Raw genomic sequence first — 22,823 nt, 5'->3', positions numbered from 1 at the left:
GGTTCCCACCCACATGTGTATCGCTTGCAGGATTGCACCCAAAGGAAAGAGTATGTTATGTTGGGCTGTATTGTGTCTGAAAGGACATTAGCTGAGGTATCTGGTAGGGGAAGGCTCTTTTCAGGCACATGTGTGTAGATGTGTGTATAGGGCCTAGCAGAGCAATAGCGGGACTATCAGTGTGCCTCACGTATTCTGTCCCCCCCCCCCTTGAAGGTCTATCCCTTTAATCTGTCTGCCTCCTATCAGCTTAGTTGTATTTTTCCAAGAGCCACCGTGACTTAATTCCCAGTCGTCCCCCCCTCCCCTTCTTGGCGCCATTTATTTCCCTCAGGGGATCCTTTCCTTGGAACATGGCCGTGTGTGCCTCTGAGGCATTGAGGCTGCCCTGGAAGAGCACCGAGAAGAAAAAAAGAATCTCACTCTGGTGGTGGTGAAAGACAGAAAGCCTCCTCTCCTTGGCACTGTGCGGATGGGTGGGTGGGCGTGACAAGAGGAGGGTGGGTGAGCGAGCGATGGACAGGTGCCTCCTTCCCTATCGGTGGTCTCAAGCTAACAGCAGGGTTCCCCAATACATTCTCTACCCAGCTGGACTTCAGTGGCTTTCCATGTCCTTGTTTTTGAGGGTATGAAAGAGAGGACACTGTGGTGGGAGGGGTGTCTGTCCTCAGTAACAGCGCTAGAAAATTCCCAATGTGGGAAGGAGAGGTTTGAAGCTTTATTCAGGCTGGTGCTCACTAGAGCGTGTGCATAAGTGTGCGTGCATGTCAGGATGGTGAATAGAAACTGCAGCTCCGCCCTCTCCTGTGGTCATTTCAATTTCATCGGGGGAAAAGGTAGATAGATTCCGACATTTCTCAAAACCTATTTGTCTGCCCTGAAACTGTCATTGTATTTTAGGGAGAGCTGATTCCACCCCGCTTACCTGCTGGCTGCCCCATGGACCTGGCTGGCTGCTCCAGCCAATTAATAGGTTGGCATGATCTCTGGCAGTAGCGTTATGCCAATAAGCTAGGTTTCCTCCAACCTGGACTCAAATCACAATGAGCCTCGTTGTGTGAATCTCATTTTCTATCTACTTACTAACTCAGTTGCTCCTGGCAATGTCAACTCTGCCAGATTTCTTTCACCTGCAACTGACTCCTGACTATTCCTGCCCCCCCCCCCCAATTTTCTGCTTCAGATGATACAGTTTCTTTGTCCTTTGTGACATGACCCCTTTGCGTTTTTTGGGTTTTAAAAATATTTAGTAGCATTTTTTAGTAGCCTCAAAAAAAAGATTTTGGAACTAAGAACTGCCTAGGAGGCAGGCCATCTGTCCTGGAAGCCCAGCTCCTTAACCATGTGTTTGTAGTTATCTGGTGGTCGGAAGGAAGACACTGTTGCATTCTTATTTTCCAGGACTCAGTCCCAGTTTTGAAAATAGGTTTCAAAGCTGAGTCCTTACAAGATGGAGCCTTGATTTAATGAGAGAATGTGACCTGTGGACTGGTTTAGTTGCAAAATCTCTGAGTAGTTATGGGCATCACTCTTGACTTTAGGTAGCCATCCGTAACTGGACAGCAATTGTGTTCCATCTGAAGCCACTGCTGACAGCAGTTGCAAAAGAACTGTTCTAAATGCTTGTTGCAAATTAACTTATACCTTGATGCAGCATCAAGTGGTTGTAGGATCATTCATGATCTAGCATCTCTGGTTCTCTTCTGTAGGGTGCAAAGGTGCACACATAGTTGTGGAAAAGGCAGACTGTGGCCTGAACAGAGGAGTGGGCTCACTCGAAAATGGCAGGGTGTATTGCTTGAGCCACAAGCCATTGATGAGTGAATGAGAGACTAAAGAAGAGAAAGATCGTAAATGTTCTGCGTTCACACGAAGGTATATTACCAACATAGCAAGGCATATATTAGCACCAAAATTAATAATGATAGTGTCCCATCAAGTTGATTATGACTTACTTTGGCTTCCCAGAATTTTCTAGGTATAAAATACTCAAATATAGTTTGATGCTGTCTTTTTCTGGTGACACTCTGGGATCCTTCAGCTTGCCCAAGGCCACACAGCTGGCAATGCACTTAACCCTCCCCCCCCCCCCAAACTACAGTGCTCTGGGTGATCCTGGCTGGCTGTTCTCCGAGGAGCCACAATCAGGAACTCCAACCCACTGAGCTATACCATCTGCTAGTGCCAAAACTTTCATCCTCAAAAAGGATTTATCCTGTCTTAAGGAGTGAGATGAAAAGGGTCTACATATTTGATTGATTGATTGATTGATTGATTGATTGCACTTATATGCCACCCATCTAGACATTGTCTACTCTGGGCAGCTCACAACAGACAAGATAAAAACAGTTAATATATAGTAACAGTTTTACAGCAATATACTGTACAATGAAAACAATAGTTCAAGATGGGAAGAAGAAAATTAAGTAGTGCCTGGAGGGAAAGCCTGTCTGAATAACCAAGTCTTAAGTTGGTTTTTAAAAAATGCCCAGCAAGGGGGCCAAATGGATCTCGGAAGGGAGTTTGTTCCAAAGAGAGGGAGCCACTGTTGAGAAGGCCTGGTGTCTTGTTTTTTCTTTCCGGACTTCCCTTGGCGTTAGGTTCCTCAGTCGCCTCTCCTGACTGGATTGAGTGGTACGGATAGATCTAGGTGGGAGGAGGCGCTCCGCCAAGTATCTAGGTCCTAACTGTTTGGGGCTTTGTATGTTATTAAAACTTTGAAATCAACGCGCAAGCGTACGGGCAACCAATGCAAGGCAGCCAGGGTAGGAGTGATATGTTGATGTTTCCTCACTCCACTGAGAAGTCTGGCTGCCACATTCTGCACCATTTGAAGCTTCTGCATCAATTTCAAAGGTAGCCCCACATAGAGCGCATTACAGTGGTCTAATCTCAAGATTACGAGCACGTGGACCAGAGTGGTGAGCGCCCCAACATCAAGATAGGGACACAACTGGGCAATCCACCAAAGATGGAAATATGCGGAACAGACCACTAACACCACCTGAGTTTCCATGGTGAGCACCAGGTCCAGATGAACCCCCAAGCTGTGAACCTCACTCTTCACAGTAAGAGTCACTCCCACAAAAGAGAGGGAGTTTCCCAAACCACTGATGGAGGGGCCACCCACCCTCAGGACCTCCGTCTTGTCTGGGTTCAGCCTCAGACCATTCTCCTGCATCCATTGCAGTACAGTCTCCAAGCAGCACTGAAGGGACAGAACGGCATCCACTGTGGTTGGAGAAAAGGAGATGTAGAGCTGAGTGTCATCAGCATAATGATGGCACAATACCCCATACCCCCTGATGACCCCACCCAGCGGCCTCATATAAACAGCATTGGGGAGAGGGTTGAACCTTGCGGAACTCCACATTTGAGGCTCCACGGGGCCGAGCCCCCCTCCCCAAGCTGAACTCTGAGGACGGTCCTCCAAGAAGGATCAGAGCCAGGCAAACGCCAGACCATATTGGTGGTTGTTTACCAGCACCTTTTGGGGATTTTAAGGTTTCTTCCAGAACTTAATTAGTACTTGGTCCTAAAAGCCATTTTTTGGTGTTAGGGCTCCCTCAACCCCCATAGCACCCAAAATCCCACACTGGGAGGCTGTTGCAATTTTGTGTAAACTGCCCACTACAGTATTAATGTTTGCAGTAATGGAGCAGGAAGGAAGGAAAGGAAGGAAAGGAAGGAAGGAAGGAAACTTACAAGGAGTTCCTGGGAGGTCTTCCAGTCCTCATACAATCTAAATTCAGGTCTGCTTCACTGTGTTAGGCACATTCAAATTAATTACTAGTTCTACTCTCACATTTTCTAATGAGAATTTGGTCCCTGATAAACCTGAAACAGGCCTTTCTCTCCTTTTTCTATGTTAGGAACCGTGGAATACACTCACATCTCTTTGTAGTGACTTATGTGCCCTATGGGCCTAATATCAAGTTTCCATTTGTATAGTTTGCACTTGAAGTGAACTTGCATGAGCTTTACAGTATATATTTTGCTATTGCAGACAGACCCTGCTGATGAAGAAGTAGTAGTGGGTGGAGACCAGTGTTGTCTCAGATGGCCTAAATTGTTGCCTGTCCACTACTAACTCAGGCATCTTCTTCATAAAGGGTATCTTCTTGAGTAGTCAGTAGTGGGCATTGTCAATGAGTCTGCCATAGGCCTTTTCAGAGAGTATTCTGGATGCATCAGTAGAGAAGGTAAAAGCATGTCAGCTGTTTCCTAAAGTACATAAGCAGATATATCAGAACTTATCTTCAAGGATTATTTAGTACTAGTTTTGAAATGGAGACCCCTAGTAAGAGTTGTTCTGAAGTTCTCTCAAGAGTTGTAGAAGAGAGCCCCAGTTTTATAAGCAACTCCAGTTTGTTTTGACAGCTCAGGTTTTGCAAGGCTTATCTTAAATGGTAATAGGTCTGTGTCAGCAATCTCAGTGAAGACTTTAGTATTCTTATCTCTGTAGATGGAATTGAGCAAATAAAAAGGAAATTGCAGCCCTGGTTCAAAAGAAGTAGGGACACAGGTGAAATTGTATGTGTTGCATCTGAAATGAATAGAGCAGTGGACAGAATTAAAATTCACGAAAGGTTTGCCTGTGCAGGTTTTTATTTATTTATTTATTCATTTATTCATTCATTCATTCATTCATTCATTCATTCATTCATTTATTTATTTGCTTTCTGCTTCAGGATATTTTGCGTCTTATATTTAATTTATTTACTTTTATTAGCCAACTTTGTTTGTCTTTTATGAATGAAACATGTATGGATAAGAAGAGTCAAATTAAAGCCTGCCAGGAATTGGGAAGGAAACTTTGCTTGAAGCTGTATCCGGATTTTTAACTGTTAAGTGAATGTGGCAGGATTTCCTCTGGCAGATCAGGCAGCCTGGACAGAGAAACAGGGAGGATGCTGGGGAAGCAGTCTAGTTGCCTGGTGTGTCTGTGCATGCATTCATGTGCCCAATTTGCCAAGCTACTGTTAGTGCTGCTAAATAACCGTATCAACTCGTCCTTCATCATCTTCTAATAAGCAGAACTTTGGGTTTTTACTTTTGAGAAGAATGAATATAACAACCTGCTGAAGCCATCCATAATGAAGCAATGATAAGATGATGCTGTGGATCCCAGAGCATCATCCTACTGCTAGTCAGCTACAGGTGGCTCCAACAAATGCTATATTCTTTTAAAAAATAAAGTTCATGCTCTACCAAGGAAGTATCCCATATCGGGAAAAGTTGGAGGCGAAAAGATTCGTAGATGAACAAAGCCAAAGCAAATAAGAAGAAAGAGTCATTGAGGGAGCTCACACCAAAAGTTTGACCACAGCCTTTGCTCCTTTTACACCTTGTTTTGCACAACTACTCAACTATCATGTTAGACGCAACCCTTCAAGTCAGTATTATGGGTGGTCTTCTGTCTGCTTAGCAACAGCCTTGTTGTTATAGCTTCAGGAAGCTGGTCAGGCATAGGTCAGCTGCTTTCAGGGGATCGTTACAAATTGTGCAGGACTGTTGTATACCACTCTTTTGTGGAAAACAGGAATGATAAGGCTTTCCAAAGCTTTTGGGCTACAAGGCCCAGAGTTTTCTAGCCAGTCATGCTGGGTGATCTCAACTCCTTAGCACAGAACTCTTTGTTATTTCTATTGATGGGATGAGGGTACACCGCAGTGTTTTGTTGTGGCTCTTCATGCATCAACTTGTAGTCCAGAAACAACTTTTCCAAGCCTTATCTGTAGGTCTTGTACAGTCCCAATGGAAGGTAGTGCTTGCCTAACACAGTACCAGGTTTTGAATCAGCACAATAGCAGTGGCTGAGCTACATGCATATAATAGGCAATCTTCTCCCTTTTTCCAACTTGCTCAACCCAGCTGAATCCCATTTTCCTCAATATATGTGGAGAGTTGAGGGCCAACCTGTGGACTTACTACAGTATTTGCTTATATTTTTGTTTGTGCTTGAAGTGAGATATCTGGGAAACATCTGGATCTAACAACAGCTCTCAGCTGCAGATATCCAGCTGCTGCATAGCTGTAAAGTGGTTGTTTTGACCATAGGAACCATCACAGTTGAAGATAAATTGCATTTGTCCTAGAGACTTGTTCAAGCATCATGGTTTTTCTTTCTAAGGAGTTTTGTTTATAGCTCTCTGGAAAGATTCTGAGCATTGTCTCAACTCCTTAGCGCAGAACTCTTTGTTATGTCTATTGATCCTGGGGTGAGGGTACACCACAGTGTTTTGTTGTGGGTCTTTATGCATCAGCTTCATCACTCCCTCAGTTAGCAGACTCAGGTGGTTAAATGCTTCTTGGTCTGGCTCCTATTAAAAAAAAGGAAAAATTTCTCCCTATCCAGAGGAATCCCAATGTACACAGAAATATATAATTTTGTAAATTCCAGAAAGAGAAAGAAGATGAGATAGGAAAGCTACAGTTAAACTGTGGAGAGTAGTAAGCATTTAAGACAAGAGATGTTTGCATGACTCTTAACCCAACCACCCCCATTATGGAAAACAGAATGCTACGCACTGGTTCTTAACCTTGGGTTACTCAGGAGTTTTGGACTGCAACTCCCAGAAGCCTTCACCACCAACTGTGCTGGCTGGGGTTTCTGGGAGTTGCAGTTCAAAAACATCCGAGTAACAAAGGTTAAGAACCACTGTGCTACAGGAAAGAAGGAATTTACTTGTTCAAGCCCTGAACAACATACACTAAGTATTTATGGGGTAGGTTATAGGGTGAATGGTATTGTGTACGTGTGTGTGTGTGTGTGTGTGTGTGTGTGTGTTGCAAGCATAAAAACTCATTTTTGCATTATGCAGGGATGTTTTGGGGAGAAGAACAAAAAAAAGGGATGCATTCCCCCTCTTTTTCATACACCAGAACTGTATTCCCTCCCCCAGCTATAAAGAGTTCATAAAATGTTCATTGGGTTCCAGTTATGAAAGGGAGGTGGTGTCCTTTATTGCTTTCCTTCTCATAAAATGTCTGCCCTAGAGGTAGGAGCATGCCTCTGGAAGAGCAGGGCACATACTGTAGTAACATTGATCTGCATGTCCCATTGCTCCTTTTAGTACTGAATCTGAGTAGTTCCAAGGCCATTGGTTTGGAATTGAAAGGGAGCAATCTACCAGTTAGCTAGTGGGAGAACTTTCATATTTGAAGAATTCTTCATGTGTGCAGAAGTAGATTAGCCTATTGGGTGCCGAGAGCAGTTCTGGTACAGAAATATTAGGGGTACAATGTGTGATGAAAATGTGTATTACATCCTGAAGGGAGCAATAGGATCGTGTAGATGTATTTTGTGAAGTTTTAATAAGCCTCTACTCTGCACATGAAGTGATTAGATTTCAGCATAAGAATGGACAATCCACACCTATGGTATAATAGTAAAACATGATGTGTGGCAAAGCAGAGGACAATTTCAGAATGATTACAGACCTGCAATGTATCCCCAGTCCATGACATGAATGCCTTCTGTTCATACTCCAGAGAGCTGGGAGAAAAGCGTTGTAATATTCAGGGGTCATGTGGACGGGAAGAAATGTGTTTCTCCTTCTCTTGCCACCATGTATCTTTGGAGGCAAAAATGTTGATAATGAAGCTGTCCTACCCTGTTTCCCCAAAAATAAGACAGGGTCTTATGTTAAGTTTTGCTCCAAAAAAACACATTAGGACTTATTTTCACGGGACGTTTTATTTTTTTCATGTACAACAATCTATGTTTATTCAAATACAGTCATGTCATCTTCTTCTGATTGCTGCACAATGGTGGAGGGTGGGGTTTCACTTAACTAGGGCTTATTTTGGGGTTAGGGCTTATATTACGAGCATCCTGCAAAATCATATTAGGGCTTATTTTCAGGTTAGGTCTTATTTTAGGGGAAACAGGGTACATTGGCCCATAGCAAGAAAACAGGATTCTCTGGAAAAGGCAATGCTGGGAAAGGCTGAAGGCAGCAGGAAAAGAGGAAAACCAAATATAAGCTGAATTGATTCCCTAAAGGAAACCACAGGCTTCCAGTATGCAAGAGCTGAGCAGAGCTGTTGAGGAAAGGATATTTTGGAGATTGCTCATTCATTGGTTTGCCATAAGTCAGAGGCAACTTGATGGCCCATAACAACAACAACAACAACAACAACAGCAACAACAACAACAACAACCATGTAGAAATTCTTCTCCCTCTATTAGTCCTCAATAACACTCCAAGGCTTCTTCTCCAGGCTGGCTGGAGTCCTAAGCAAGACATTCCTTTTAGGGGCTGGAGATACAGTAGATAATTTTGTTGCAGGATCCCAGCTGTGGCTTATTGTTTTAAGTTATAAAGCATTTTACTTTGCAAAGTCTCTTGAAGTATTTTAATGTTTTTGGTATTTCATCCCTTCCTCCTTGAGTTAGGAAGTCAGATTCCTGAATTCCTCATGAGAGAAGCCGTGACTGTTAAACAGATGTGAAATGCTGAAACTGTCATCATAAAGAGAAGAGCAGGGTATGTGATTGTGGGAGGTATTGTAGGGGACCTAAGGGAGAGTAGCTGTTTTTTCGATTCTTAGTCTTTCCTTTCCAGCTGGTATGATTCCCTTTTACTCTTTTTGCAATTTATTCAAGTCTTGGAAAAAATAGTTTCCTGTCTTTTAGTGTGGTATGTGTTTGATCCTTTTAAAAGTATTGTATACAATGGTGCCTTGCCTTATGAAATTAATCCATATTGGAATGGTGGCCATAACTCGAAATTTTCGTAAGTTGAAGCACCATTTCCCATAGGAATGCATTGAAAACTGATTAATCCATTCCGGCCCAAGGAAAAAAAAATACAGTGGTGCTTCGCTTAACGATGATAATTGGTTCCCAAAAAATTGCTGTTAAGCGATTTCATCGCTAAGCGAAACACGGTTTCCCATAGAAATGCATTGAAAACCGGATAATCCGTTCCAATGGGAACAGATTGCCGTCCTTAAGCGAAAATCGCCATAGGAAACATCGCTAAGCGAAACACAGTTCCCCAACTAAATGCATTGAAACCTATTCAATGTATTTCAATGGGGGAAAAATTACAACAAATTTAAAAAGAGTCTGAACAAAGTCAAATTAGTTTAACAAAAGGTTTATTAAGTGCACTTATGATTTCAAGCATTCTAAACATTTTAAAAACATTTTTAAACATTTAAAAAACAGCCAACATGAGGCTGTCAAAACCATTGTTAAGCGAAACAGGGGGACCCAAACTGTCATCGCTATGTGAAGCATGGTCCCAAACATCGCTATGCGAAAATCGCCCATAGGAACCATCGTTAAACGGAGCGTAAGACCGCTCCAAAAAAGTCATCGCTAAGCGATTTCATCGTTAAACGAAGCAATCGCTAAGCAAGGCACCACTGTACCATAAATAAAAATAATTAGAGCAAGTCCCATGCTGGGACTGCAAAAAACAAACAAACAAACAAACCACAAATCCAAAAACAAAACAACACAACACAGAAATATAACCCCCCCAGTCCAAGCCCACCCTCCAAACCCCACCCAGAACAGTTTTTTAAAGGGAAAAAGCAGCACCTTACCAGTTCGAAGCCTCCTCAGTCTCCCAGGCTTCCACTGCTGCTGTGACCGCTGCCGGCAGGACGCTTGAGTCTGGTGGGGACGCTTCGGCCGCTTGCTCCGTGCCACCCTCCGTGGGACGATGGCGGGAAATTCAAATGGTAGAGGGCAGTGAGGAGTGAGCGTGAGGCGAGTGGCCAAAGAAACCCAGCCAGCTCAAGTCTCCCGGCACTGGGCAACTGCTGCCTCTGCTGTCCAAGCACCCAGGAGACTTGAGCACCAGAGCACCCAGGAGGCTCAAGCCTTCTGGCTCTGGGTCACCCCAACCACATCCCTTTTCCTAACCATTGGGGCGAAAGAGCTACAAAGAAGCAGCCTCTTTGCCACCAACAGTTAGTAAATTTAAATTTCCCGCCTTTTCCCCCTGCCTTTTTGTGTTCGTAAATGGAAGCTCTGGCCGGAAGTAGAAGCAAAATTTTGCAGCCAGGGCTTTTTATAAGTCGAAATTTTTGTAAGTAGGGATGTCAGTAAGTCGAGGCCCCAATGTACTGCCTGTTTTTAGTTTTAAATATTGCCTCTTAATGATATAAGCTGCCTTGGGTCCTTCTTAAGGAGAAAAGTTTGGCATAAATAAGTAAATAAATGTCACATACCTGCACACCATAAATGCCTCCTTCCATAATCCTACATAAGTGTAGTGAAAATTTGTTTTTAATGTATTTGGCGAACACTGACATTCTGAACACCTTCAGAAGATCTTTGACTTTATTGTAGATGTAATGTATTCTATTCTGATGTTCAGAATAGACCTGAAAGCTTAATATTGATTCAGAGTAAGTGCCTCTTTTATGGCTCTGGACAAATTACTTTACTTTGGAGAACATTTTCCCTTTCCAGATTGGTTTATGTGAGTGATAACCAGGTGGTCCAGGATTGCCCACCTGAATAAACAAATGGTCCATATTCCTTGTAAAGCATTGCCTTTTGCTATACAGTGGGGTCTTGACTTGAGAACTTAATCCGTATTGGAAGGCAGTTCTCAAGTCAAAAAGTCTGTAGGTCAAGTCTCCATTGACCTACAGTGCATTGAAAACCGATTAATCCCGTAACAGGCCGTTTTTGTTCCATTTTGGTTTTTTTCTGGTCTGTAAGTCAATTCTCAGGCTGCAAGTCAAACCTAAATTTTGCGGCCAGAGAAGTCTGTAACTCAAAAAGTCTGTAAGTCAAGCCGTCTGTAAGTCAAGGGTCCACTGTATCTGGATAGGATTACTGTATAGGATTCAGACTAGCACACAGTGCTGGACAACAGGTGCCTCAGTTTATCAATTGCAGAGGTAGGACCTGAACCCAAGTCTCTTCAAGATGACTTTCTTGCCAATGAAACAGAATTATGTTGCAGCTTTGGAAGGGTAAATGAAACATCATGTTGGTATTTACATGTTTGGGATTTGGGAAACACTCAACTTTAAATGCTATTTGTGTCTGTGTACTTGAAGTAGAGTGTAGGGTTGGGGAGTGAGTAAGGAGAAACAGGTGCAGGATTTGGAGCATCGGAGAGCATTTATGCTATGCCTGGGGCAAGCAAGGGAGAGATTGGTGGCTTGAGCAGTAATGGACTAGGAAGGCATTAGGAAATGACCTGAATCTGGGTGGTTGCGTGACAGGGTGCTAGCAGTTAGGGCTGGAGACAAATAATCTTTTTAGGGAGCTGAAAGCTCAGTCGTGGCACTTTATGTCTTTCCTCTTGCTTTTGCCTGTTCTAAAGAGACTTTTCAGATATTTGAATCGTAGAGAAAGTTAGTTGACCAGAGGGAACAGTGAGACCCAGATAAAAGTTTGCACCGCGTGGGAAACAAAGCTTCTTTCTCCAACCACAGTCAGCTTCATTGAACCCTCTCTTTGGTCTTGAGTATTCTGCTTGCGGGGACCAAGACTTGTCTACATTTTTGCTTTCTAGGAGAGAGATGTTGGAGTTCTCTTTATTCTAGCTATGCTTTTGCAGCTAAAAACTCGGTCTTACTTTAAAAACATTATTTATATGAGAAATGTCAGTATCTCCCTAGTAGTGAAGGAATCAACTCTGTACATGCTCAAAAATCCTCACTTTTTTATTTTGTTCCCTGGAGGTGGAGCCGTGTTAATAGTTTTGTACAGGCCTAAAGGAGTACATTTTCTGTCTGTATTAGTTGCTGTTGTTATATTTTTTCTAGAACCAAATCTCCATTGCTGAACATGGATTGTAAGACTGTGTTCTGGTTCAAATTAACTCTCATGCCCCAAATCACTGTTTGGTCTACATAAACTTCTTTTCACTCAAGCATATGAATTTTCCACCCAGTTTTTGCTGTCTGCATTGGCAATGAGTGACTGCTGGGGTGGAGGACTGCATTTTCTATAAAGAGCTGCATACATTTGGGAATTATCTGAGAGAGTTTGTGAAGCCAGCAGTGGGTGGAGTGGCGGCCAGAAAGGAGTGAAATGAGAGCCAAAGGAAGTGGAATTTGACTCTAGAGCAAGTTGCAAGTTTATAAAGGAATAGCTTGGAGCCCACAGATGACCCTCAGACCACAGTTACCTCACCTTTAAATTGGTGGGTTGTTCTGATTTAATTTTTCGCGATCCTGTGTTCTCTTCATGTATTTACAGTCAATCATTTAATTAAGCAATACCTTTGCTTGCCCAAGGCATGAGCCTTGTGGCACAGTGGTCAAACTGCCAAAACTCTGCTCATGATGCGGGTTCAGTCCCAGGAAGCTGGCTTGAGATTGACTCAGCCTTCCATCGCTCTGAGGTCAGTAAAATGAGTAATAACGCCGCTTGCTGGGGAGGCAATATGTAGCCTAGAGTTCTTTAAGGGTGGTATATAAGAAGCAAAACCAAAAGGAAAGCAACACACTTTATTATAATCAACCAAAAATGCACAAAATTGTGAGGCAGCTTTTGAACTCTCCAGATGAAGACATCTGGAAATCTTGAAGGCTTGCTTACAGTTATATGTCTTTTTGTTTAGTTCTGATAGAGGTATTGTCTGATCATGGATTCTGGGTTTTCCTTGTGGACCAATAAGTTGTACTTTGTTTGTGATTACTTAGAAGGACTTGTGGAGGCTTCAGCATTATGGAAGGTATTCTCACTTCAGCTTAAACATGCAGTAAAATTATGGAAAGAGAGGGAGTGACAGAGAGGTTCCATTGTTTTACCAACACCTACATTGCCTCCCATCTGGTGAATAGAAGATGGTTGAAAGTGTGTGAATGGGCAGGAGATTTTAAGCAATTCTTGAGAGAGAAGGTACAGTTCTGGCCAGCATCAGCACCATGGTAACCCAGAGGCCTAGGGAAGGATATGCCTTAGGCCTTGCTCTGTGGTCTGGTTTCTGTGGTAACAAGCTGCAAGCGAGAGAGGGGGTTATTCACATCCAGTTGGGTAGCAAAAAACCTGCGTGTGGCTTTCTGGTTCTGAATGCAACTTGAAGGGAGGGGTGTACTTTGTAGGACAAATGAGGCTGTTGCCGTGGTGACAGGAGTGCGCTCCACCGAATCTTGTGGAGGTCAGGCTGGCACAAGCACTTTGACAGTGAGAAATTGCCAGTTTTTTGGGGGGGGGGGATGCACACAGCAAGGGCAATGCCTTTTGGGTAAAACAACAGTGCTTTCCTTCAGAGTTGCATTGCTGACAGCTTGCTGTATTTTACCATACTGTTAAATATTCCTTGACTGGAATTTTTAACAGAAGTTGTATTTTTACCAAGGGCTCCGTGCCTCCGGTTTATGTTTTTAACGGTTTACATTTATCAAAGTGAGTAATACAGACTTTTCTTTCCATTTACTCCCATGCTTCACAGTTTACTTCAGAAGGAAAGTGGATGTGTGACTTAAAAACATTCTATAAGCAAAAGGCTTTTAAACTCACTTCATACCAGTGTAAATACCAACATAATGGGCCATGACACACTACTTTTCCTTTACGGATCTCAGATGGTCATTGCAGTTTGTTTTCAGAGAGGTAGCCATGTCAGTTTGTTTAGAAAAATCCCACAAAAATAAAAACAATAGTGTGGCACTTTTAAGGCTAACATATTTACAGTATCTGAGTAGGAGCTTTTGTGGACTGCACTTCCCGTCTTCAGACACACCACAAGATACATTTGTTAGTTTTAAAAGTGCCAGAGTATGTTTGTTTTTGTGTTTGTTTTTGCAGTTTATTTTTGTCTCAGCTTCCACAGGTGTAAATAGTTGAGATGTGTGAAAAGGAGCAGCTCTTATAGAACCTGTGATACGCATACTGGGGCACTAAGGACACAGTTGGCAAGTAGGGTTGCCAAGTGATAAGAAAACGAAGCATCAAAAAAACAGATCTTGAAAGTGTTTAGGAAAGCAGTTATGGTTAGCACAAGCTCTTGAACTGCCATGATGAGGGGAGAGGTGTGCTGACTTAGCATCCTTCACAAGGAGGGAGGGAGAGGAGGAAGCAGATAGAATTAAGATTGCCGGAAGAAATATCAACAACCTTATATATGCAGATGATACCACTCTGATGGCAGAAAGTGAGGAGGAATTAAAGAACCTCTGAATGAGGGTGAAAGATGAGAGCGCAAAAATGGTCTGGAGCTCAACATAAAAAAATCTAAGATCATGGCCACTGATCCCATCACCTCCTGGCAATTAGAAGGGGAAGATATGGAAACAGTGACAGATTTTACTTTCTTGGGCTCCATGATCACTGTAGATGGTAACAGCAACCACAAAATTAAAAGAAGCCTGCTTCTTGGTAGGAAAGGAATGACAAATCTAGACAGCATCTTAAAATGCAGAGACATCACCTTGCCAAAAAGTCTGCATAGTCAAAACTATGGTTTTTCCAGTAGTGATGTATGGAAATGAGAGCTGGACCATAAAGAAGGCTGACTGCTGAAGAATTGATGCTTTTGAATTGTGGTGCTCGAGGACACTCTTGAGCGTTCCCTGGACTGGAAAGAGAACAAACATATCCATTTTGAAGGAAATCAATCCTGAGTGCTCACTGGAAGGACAGATCCTGAAGCTGAGGATCCAGTACTTTGGCCATCTCATGAGAAGAGAACACTGTCTGGAAAAGATCCTAATGTTGGGAAAGCGCGAAGGCAAGAGGAGAAGAGGATGACAGAGGATGATATGGTTGGACAATGTCACTGAAGCTACCAACATGAATTTGACCAGACTTCAGGAGGCAGTGGAAGACAGGAGGGCCTGATGCGCTCTGGTCCATGGGGTCACGAAGAGTTGGACACGACTTAACAACTAAACAAAAACAACAAATACAGTGGTGCCTCGCTTGACGACAATAATCCATTCCAGCAAAATCACTGTACAATGAAATCGTCGTCAAGCGAAAGTAAAAAACCCATTAGAATGCATTAAAAACCAGTTAATGCATTCTAATGGGCGAAATACCTCACTGTCCAGCGAAGATCCTCCATAGGGCGGCCATTTTCTGGTGCCTGTAATGTGAGGAATCTGTCCTTAGCACAGTGGGGAGCCATTTTGCCCAGCGGGGAGCCATTTTGAAACCCGACGATCAGCTGTTTTTTGAAGCAGAAGCAGGGAACCGATCATCGTCAAGCGAAAAAAGCCCTTTGAAACATCGTTTTGCGATGACAATAGCGATTGCAAAAACATCATAGTGAAGCGATTTCATCGTGAAGCGGGGTAATCGTTAAGCGGGGCACCACTGTACATTATCCAAGTAGCAGGCCAAGAAGTGGTGTGTCACAGATTAGGGGTTTGATGAAATGAGGCTTCAGCTCAGGGGATGGTGAGTGGATGGTGGCAGAGGCACTGACACCCATCAAATGCTCCATTGCTTGAGATGACCAGTCAGCCTGGCTCATGACCCGGTCATGCCTGCTAATGATTACCATAATCTCCCTGTGGCCGTGCTGGCTGGAGCATTCTGCGAGTCATTGTCCAAATAAATAAATAAATAAATAAATGAACTCTTCCAAGTTATTGAGGGGAAAAAGCTTGCTACCCTGTTTGCAGGGCAGTTGGCAAACAAAATAAGGGATATCCAAAATAAGTCCTCTCCACCTCATTCTGGCTTGCATCTCTGTTGTGTTGCACTGAAAGCATTGAGGTTACTTGATTGCACCTACCATCAGCTCAGTGGTGTGAAGACTGGTGTTAGAGCAGGCAGCTGTATCTATTGCCACTTTCACTATTTCTGGAGACTTAATCTGTCCCCAGTGCAGTATAATCAGATGTATGCCTAGTAATGTAGGGATAATGAAGGTAATAGTTACAGCTACCTGCCCTGGCACTTGTCTTCTCAAAACTGGATCATGCATCTCATTTTTATTTTCTTTTTTTGAAAAGAGAGGGCTTGTGAGAGCTGTGTTTGCCCCCCCCCCCACCTCATCACAATGGCCCTTGTCACTGAGGGTGATTTAACTCAAATTCAAAGCAAAGCATACTGCTTATATATCACCCCATAGCACTCAAACCATTCTCTGGGTGATATACAGTTTAATTATGCAGGCTATACATTGCCTTCTCAGCAAGCTGGGTACTCAGTTTACCAGCCTTAGAAGGATGGAAAGCTGAGTGAACCTTCAGCCTGTTACCTGGGATTGAACCTGGGTCGTGAGCAGTTTTGGCTGCAGTACTGCAGTTTAACCGCTATGTCGTGAGGCTCCTATATTCTAAAATTCAACCTTTTATGGGCTTGTTTGCTTTGAATTTGTGTAGTTGTGGGGAGTTACAAATGAAATTTTATGTTTGATATACCAGATCTTTCAGGCAGCTTTTGATGGAGAATGCAAGCAAAAGTAACTTCCCTCCAGCTGGAACTGCTTTGTCATTGGGGAGCTGAGATCCCATACCAAATGAGTTTCACTCAGCCTCTGTCCAGAGTTCTTCTTTCCACTTGCATACAGAGTGGGAAGAATGTAACAGTCAGGCATGTAGCCAGTAGAGCAGTTCTCTTGTTTGCATATTGCTGGAGTGAACTGGACTGCTGGAAGCCATCTGTGCTTGACCAAAAGGAGACTGAGTAGTCGCAAGGAAATGAACTGGAAGTACAGTGAGACAAACCTGGGCTGGGGAAATAGAATAATACAGTACAATATTTCTGAACTGCTAAGTGTTGGGTAAGATGCATTAAAATCTCTTCCTCATGAGCTCTTCCTGTTGGCTCTCTTGTGTTTTTCCAGTTCTCCTAGGTCTAAAGCCCATTTTCCATAAATATGTGTTTGACTATGCTGGGGCCTCTGGAACAAATTGAATTCATGGAAAGCTGTACTTGTTTCCAAGTCACATGAAAGCAGAATAATTTGCATCAGGAGCTCAACTTATTTTGGCTCAACTTATTATCTCTCTTCAATTTGTGATCACATCTTTCTCTTCATGTCCCACAGAGAGGTTGGGAGAGAGGTAGAGCTCTTCCTGTTTGTGATATAATATGGAAAAGGTTAAAAAGAGGTGCTCAGTCTTGAGCAGTGCCTGGGACTGCTGGTTCTTGTTTTTAGGCAATTGAACAAAATGAGGAAAGACTCTTACATCTTCAGAGTCTCCTTAAGTGTGTAAAAATCTCAGAGAAGGTGTTTTGGGCTGGATAGAAGAAGAGGGGCAGTTGCCATTGCTACCAGATCTGTGAATGTTTGGTTTTCATGCAAAATGTTTTTCTCTCTCTCATTCTTTTCTGCAGAGGTGGTGATCAAGGTTCAAGTGTATGAAAATGGTGACCTGTCTCCACTGCCTCAGGCCACCGTGGAAGCATATGGAAACCATACGTCTATGGCTTCAGGCACCACTGACAATGAGGGTGTTAGCATGCTCCCCATCAGCTATCGCCTGGGTACCTGGGTCCTCGTCACAGCTTCTAAGCATGGCTTTGTTACGAACTCTGTTCCTTGGCGTGTCAACAAACTGCCACGTAAGTTTTGGGTGACTGTTGATTGAGGGAACCTGAGTGGCTGGAAAACCACAGTCAAGAGTGGCTCTAGGACAATAATAGGGGAGGAAGCACATTGTATGCAACATTTTATTAGGGTCCTTTCTCCTGTTCCAGAAATATATAAAGAATATGCAGTGCTTCCAAAATTGGAATGAGAAAATAGTTCTTTTTTTCCTCTATAGAATAATAGTATATTCATATTTTAAGCATGTTTTTCTGATAATTTATGACACCAGAATCTTAGACAGGTCAGTTTTCTTAATGTTGCACAACTCCATTGAGCACCCACCATTTTCATATAAGGGTAAGAATGCACAAGTGTGTGGTGTAATTTAACAACTCATCTCAAGAGGAGAGTAGTTACAAGTGGCATGGCAAGTGGCCATGCCACTTGTAAGATTCTGAAAGTTGTGTTCCAAAATGAACTTTTATTTGCAGCTTGGAACCAATTTTTAAAGCTAATGTTATGACAAAAACTTAATTTGTGAACGTAAGAACTGCCCTGTTGTATTTCTTGCATCCTGTCTTCAACAGTGACCAATCAAATGTATCTGGGAAGCCCACGAAGAAGACGTATCTTTCTTCTGCTGGTGATATATGGTATATTTTCTTTGAACTTGGAAGTTCAATGTAGTAATTATGACTAGTAGCCATTTTTCTGCTTGTCATCCGTGAACTTGATTAATCCCGTTCTGAAGCCATATAAGCCAATGAGAACATGTAACATGGATTTTACATGTACATTAACTTTTGATCAAGTAACCTGTGTAGGAACAGTGGCCCAGAAGGGTTAAGTTAGTGGTAATGGTGATTTTGCTGTTGTTGTGGCTTGCAATCTATGTTGCACTAGGTATGGTGTGTGGAATCTTGTTGCAATCTCTCCACCTGTGGACGGGTGCTTGTGGGAAGCCAAGGGAGACATAGAGACAATGAAACAGTGGCCAATAGCTGTCTGAACAGCAGCGGCTGAAATGGGCTCCCACCTACTACATTAAGAGGGAAGTCTCTGTGTTCCCCATTTATGGTAGAGATGTACCTGATTGTGGTGGTGCTCAGCCAAAGACACACACCCCTTCCAGCATAGGACATATCCTACATTATTTCAGTACTACCAACTATTGAAGAAGCTTGTTCGTCCTCTATGGTTTTGGCCGGAATAGTTTTCACATGGTGATATTTTGCAGATGAATTGCTTTAAAATGAAGGATGTATTACTACTGCTAGAACAACAAAAGGTTGGCTACACCAGTGGATGTTTTTGAACTGCAACTCCCAGAAACCCCAGCCAGCACAGTTGGTGGTGAAGGCTTCTGGGAATTGCAGTCCAAAACTCCTGAGTAACCCAAGGTTAAGAACCAGTGGGCTACACTGTGGGGATTTTGGAATGCTGAAGTTTGATACTTGTAATAGGTCTGAGAAGAGAAGTGTTAGTTGTCAGCTACTTTGGTTATTTGTGCAAAATACTCCTGTTTTGTGTGATGCATGCCTTTTTATTATCATATGCCCCTGGGAAAGGGTTTGTGCTGCAGATCTCCAAGATAATACCAGGGCAGGGGAATTCAGGTGAACCCTAGAGCATTCTAGACAGTGTAGTGGAGTTGCAGGATTAGTTCTCTGACATCTCAGAGTCAGCTGCTGAGTTTCACAGTGGCCCTAATCTGAAGACTCACTTTACCAAGAGTTTACTACGTCGTTGTCAGTGTTGTAACTGGTTTTTAAGATCAGGACTGAGGCTTAGGCTGTGGCAACAAGTGATAAAACAGAGCATGCTTCTGAGAAGATACAGGAGGCCATTGCTTTACTAGCGAGTTGTTGCAACTAATCCATATTTCTGGGAACAGGAAGGCAAGAAGCATTTAGGTAATAGGATGAGACTACTGGGAGGATTTGCTACTTGGCACCTCTCTTTTTAAAAATAACAAATTACCTCAATGCAAACAAGCAAATAGTCACCATGAACACTGTGTATCTTCAGTTCACTTACAGCACATATGCATACACTTCATGTACCTGGATGATATATATGCATATCAGATACATGAACTGGAAAGAAATCCTCCAAATGTAAGTGCAGACCTTTGCCCCAGTGTTCCCTTGGTCCAGAAATGTAGGTAGAAACACACAGATACAGATCTTTATTTGTATATGTGTGTGTATGTGTTTTGGCTAGTTGCTTTTTATTTCCTGCCTATAGGCAAAATATTATTGATAGTGCCATACGCTGACTATGACTTAGGCTTCCAAACCTCAGGGTGAGTCGATGAGGTGACCTTATTACCAGTGTCAGTATGTCTTTATCTATGCACACTATGGGTCTACACATCATATGTGCATTTCACTGTAGAATATCTGTAGGGAAGAGCGGCCAGTCTTATATAAATCCCAAAGAGTAGAATCATTTAATTATAATCAGCTAACCTGCTTTGAGGTCCTATTCTTTGTGGTAGGAGATATGTTTGCAGGAGCTGCGACATCTTATTTGTAAGCATGTTGCAATAAGGGACGCGGTGGCGTTGTGGGCTAAACGCAGAAGCCTGTGCTGCAGGGTCAGAAGGCCAGCAGTCGTAAGATCGAATCCACACAACGGAGTGGGCTCCCATCGCTTTGTCCCAGCTCCTCGCCAACCTAGCAATTCAAAGCATGCAAATGCAAGTAGATAAATAAGTACCACCTCGGTGGGAAGGTAAAACGGCGTTCCCTAGTCACGCTGGCTACGTGGCAATGGAAACTGTCTTCGCACAAGCGCTGGCTCTACGGCGTGAAAAAGGGGATGAGCACTGCCCCCTAGAGTCGGACACGACTGGACTAAAAATGTCAAGGGGAACCTTTACCTTTACCTGCAATAAGATTTCCATTCTCTACCTTTCTTAGAACTATACCTCTGAGGGAAGAATTGCTAGAGTCATACATTTAAACATTCTACCTTGAAGCGAGATTTTTCACCATAACAATCCATACTTGTCCCAAATGATCACTTTTTCAAGACAGATTAGCCTGGGTTACATATTTTGATGTAAGCAGAAAACACATTGTTTCTAGCTGGAACTAGAAAAATGACTACTGTAACAATGTTTGCAGTGAAATCTTACCTCTGCTTCACCCACATACTCACAGCTATCTTGAGAGATGATGTGAAGGAGAAGTGAGTAAGAGTGAGCCGTCCGTGGTGATAGAGGCCGTGGTAGAGGAGACAGAAAGCAGTGGCGTGAATGTGACTGAAAGAAAGATTGTGAATGCATCTGAAAAGGGGGAGACCGTGTTGGAGACCGTGTTAGAGGAAAAGAAAGGGGAGGTGGAGATCTGTTAGTGGAAGAGAGTGCAAAGGGAAAAGGGGAGGAGCAGAAACTGTCACTCTGGGAGGAGAGTATAAATGTACAAGGGGAACAGTGGTTTGGGGCAGAATTGGAAAAGGAGATGAGGAGGAGGAGAGGCCTAGTGAATAAGAATATCGGAAAACCAAAGACGTATTGAAGGACTTTCCGAACCTAAAAGTGGGTGGACTGTTACCAGGCCCTGGACCTAAGGCTGAAGGAGAATCCGTGATTGGGACCCAAGAGTGGACCTTCATCGTGTTTCTGCGTGGACAGGGGAGAGGGAGAAAAGTGATCAGACCAGACTCAAGATTTAACACACTACCCAAAGAAGGAGATTGGGCGAGGCACCCATGCTGCAGAATGGTTTGTGCAGTGAGGAGTGCTCCCCTTCGGAGACCTACCGACCAAGAACGGTTTGGCCGAGGACCCCAGTGAGCTCTTTGGACTTTGGGAGAGAGTTCATATCTCCTAGTTATGGTTTGTTGCCTGAGTTGACATGTTTTGATCCAATTAACAATATAGTTGAAAGTTGTGAAACAAATAAAGACAAGAACATGAGTACTGTTAAAACATCTCCAAGTTTATTTCCCACCAAAAATGAGGAGTTGCCCAGAGAGTTAAACGAAACCGATCACAGATGAGTTATTGTGTCCATATGTGGCTGGCCCTACCACTAAACAGAGTGACATATGGGAGGCACTGTGGGGTGATAGCATCTCTCCACCCACTCTTCCTATTCTTCTTAAGCCAACACCTCAGTGGCTTTTAAACTGGCCTGTTGTAGTCATCTTATTGGCACCATCACAGTGAGCATGGTGTTCGGGGGAACTCTTGACTAGCCTAGTACGCAGAGAGGTCAGTGGCTTACATTGTGCACTACTGTAGGTGATGCCATTGCACATGTGTTGCTGTGGTTGCATGACATGTTTTAGTGTTGCTGCATTGCAACATTTCTTTCAGCAGGTAGCAAGAGGTGCTAGGCAGGTGTTGAGTGACCAATTGTGAACTGGTGGAAGAGACAGTATTTGGAGAACTTGTTTTCTCCCTGGTTTGTGCTGTTGTTGCCACTTAAGCACAAATCTTATTGGGATTTCTGGCCATACTGGCCCACTTTTCTTTCTTAAGATCACCATCTTTTAAAGAGATTGGGTAAAAGTCCTTTCGAAAACAGTTTGAAGAAACCCTTTATTATAGCCCTTTTAAAAATTTAAGATGATCTTGTCTACAAGATATTTTCCCTCCATTGCTTTAATTAACATTAAAGCGGAAGGGTCTGATTGCAGCAGACATCCTGTGTTAATCCTCCTTGGGAATAGTTGGTTTCAAAAACCACTGTTTTCAAAATCTGGAGGAAATTCTAAATACGATCTTTTTTGTTCTGCAGGGTGGGGGAGTCTGCTTGACTTTTAAGTGGAATTGTGCTAAATTTAAATCTTCCAACACAATGAGCATTTGCTGATAATCATTTTGAAGCTGCCTTCCAAATTCACTGTTTTCAAAATACTGTATGGGGCAAGCTCTGGGAATGATCTTCTGCTGGGCTTCTGTGGTGGATTTTTGTGTTTTTCTGGCTTCTTTAAGTGGAATAATGCTAAATTGAAACCTTCCGACTGAAGTAGATCTTGTTGCCTGAAATCTGCCAACAGTACAAAAACCCTCCACCCCCTGGAGGTGGCTTTAAAAACCACAGAAGAACAGGATTTTTTTGGTGCACCCTGTCACAGTTGGTAGCAGTTTGAGTCTTGTGTTATCTGGATAGCACAAAAAATACTGGTATCATCAATGCACACAACAGATATTCTGTCTGGATAAGCAATGTGTTATGTGGTCTGCGTTGCACTCCCTAAGCTAGCCCACTAACCCTCAGTGCAGTGGAGAAAGTAGCAGTCTCTCCAAAGGCTCTGGATTATTTATTAGTGATCAATTAGATTCCATAGAGTTTATTAAAAGCTTTTATTAGGCTAGGAGTCTGATTTTTCTTTCTTTCATTAAACTTTGTGATTTCTTGGATGGGGCAGAGTGACTCATTCTCTCCTGGG

General features: G+C 43.0%; 1 protein-coding gene across 2 annotated transcripts in view; it reads left to right on the top strand.

Annotated features, from left to right (window-relative positions):
* The window catches only part of FAM171A2 (family with sequence similarity 171 member A2), a 45,629-nt gene that overhangs the window by 1,517 nt on the left and 21,289 nt on the right, over window positions 1–22,823 (top strand). For both annotated transcript variants that reach the window (XM_020798007.3, XM_020798006.3), the window contains exon 2: window positions 17,222–17,449. In XM_020798007.3, the coding sequence (XP_020653666.3) occupies window positions 17,222–17,449 (228 nt within the window). The remainder of the gene's footprint in view (window positions 1–17,221; window positions 17,450–22,823) is intronic.

The sequence above is a fragment of the Pogona vitticeps genome, chromosome 6 (genome assembly GCF_051106095.1).
Source record: "Pogona vitticeps strain Pit_001003342236 chromosome 6, PviZW2.1, whole genome shotgun sequence".
NCBI lineage: Eukaryota > Metazoa > Chordata > Lepidosauria > Squamata > Agamidae > Pogona > Pogona vitticeps.
This window is presented reverse-complemented; position numbering and strand designations above follow the sequence as displayed.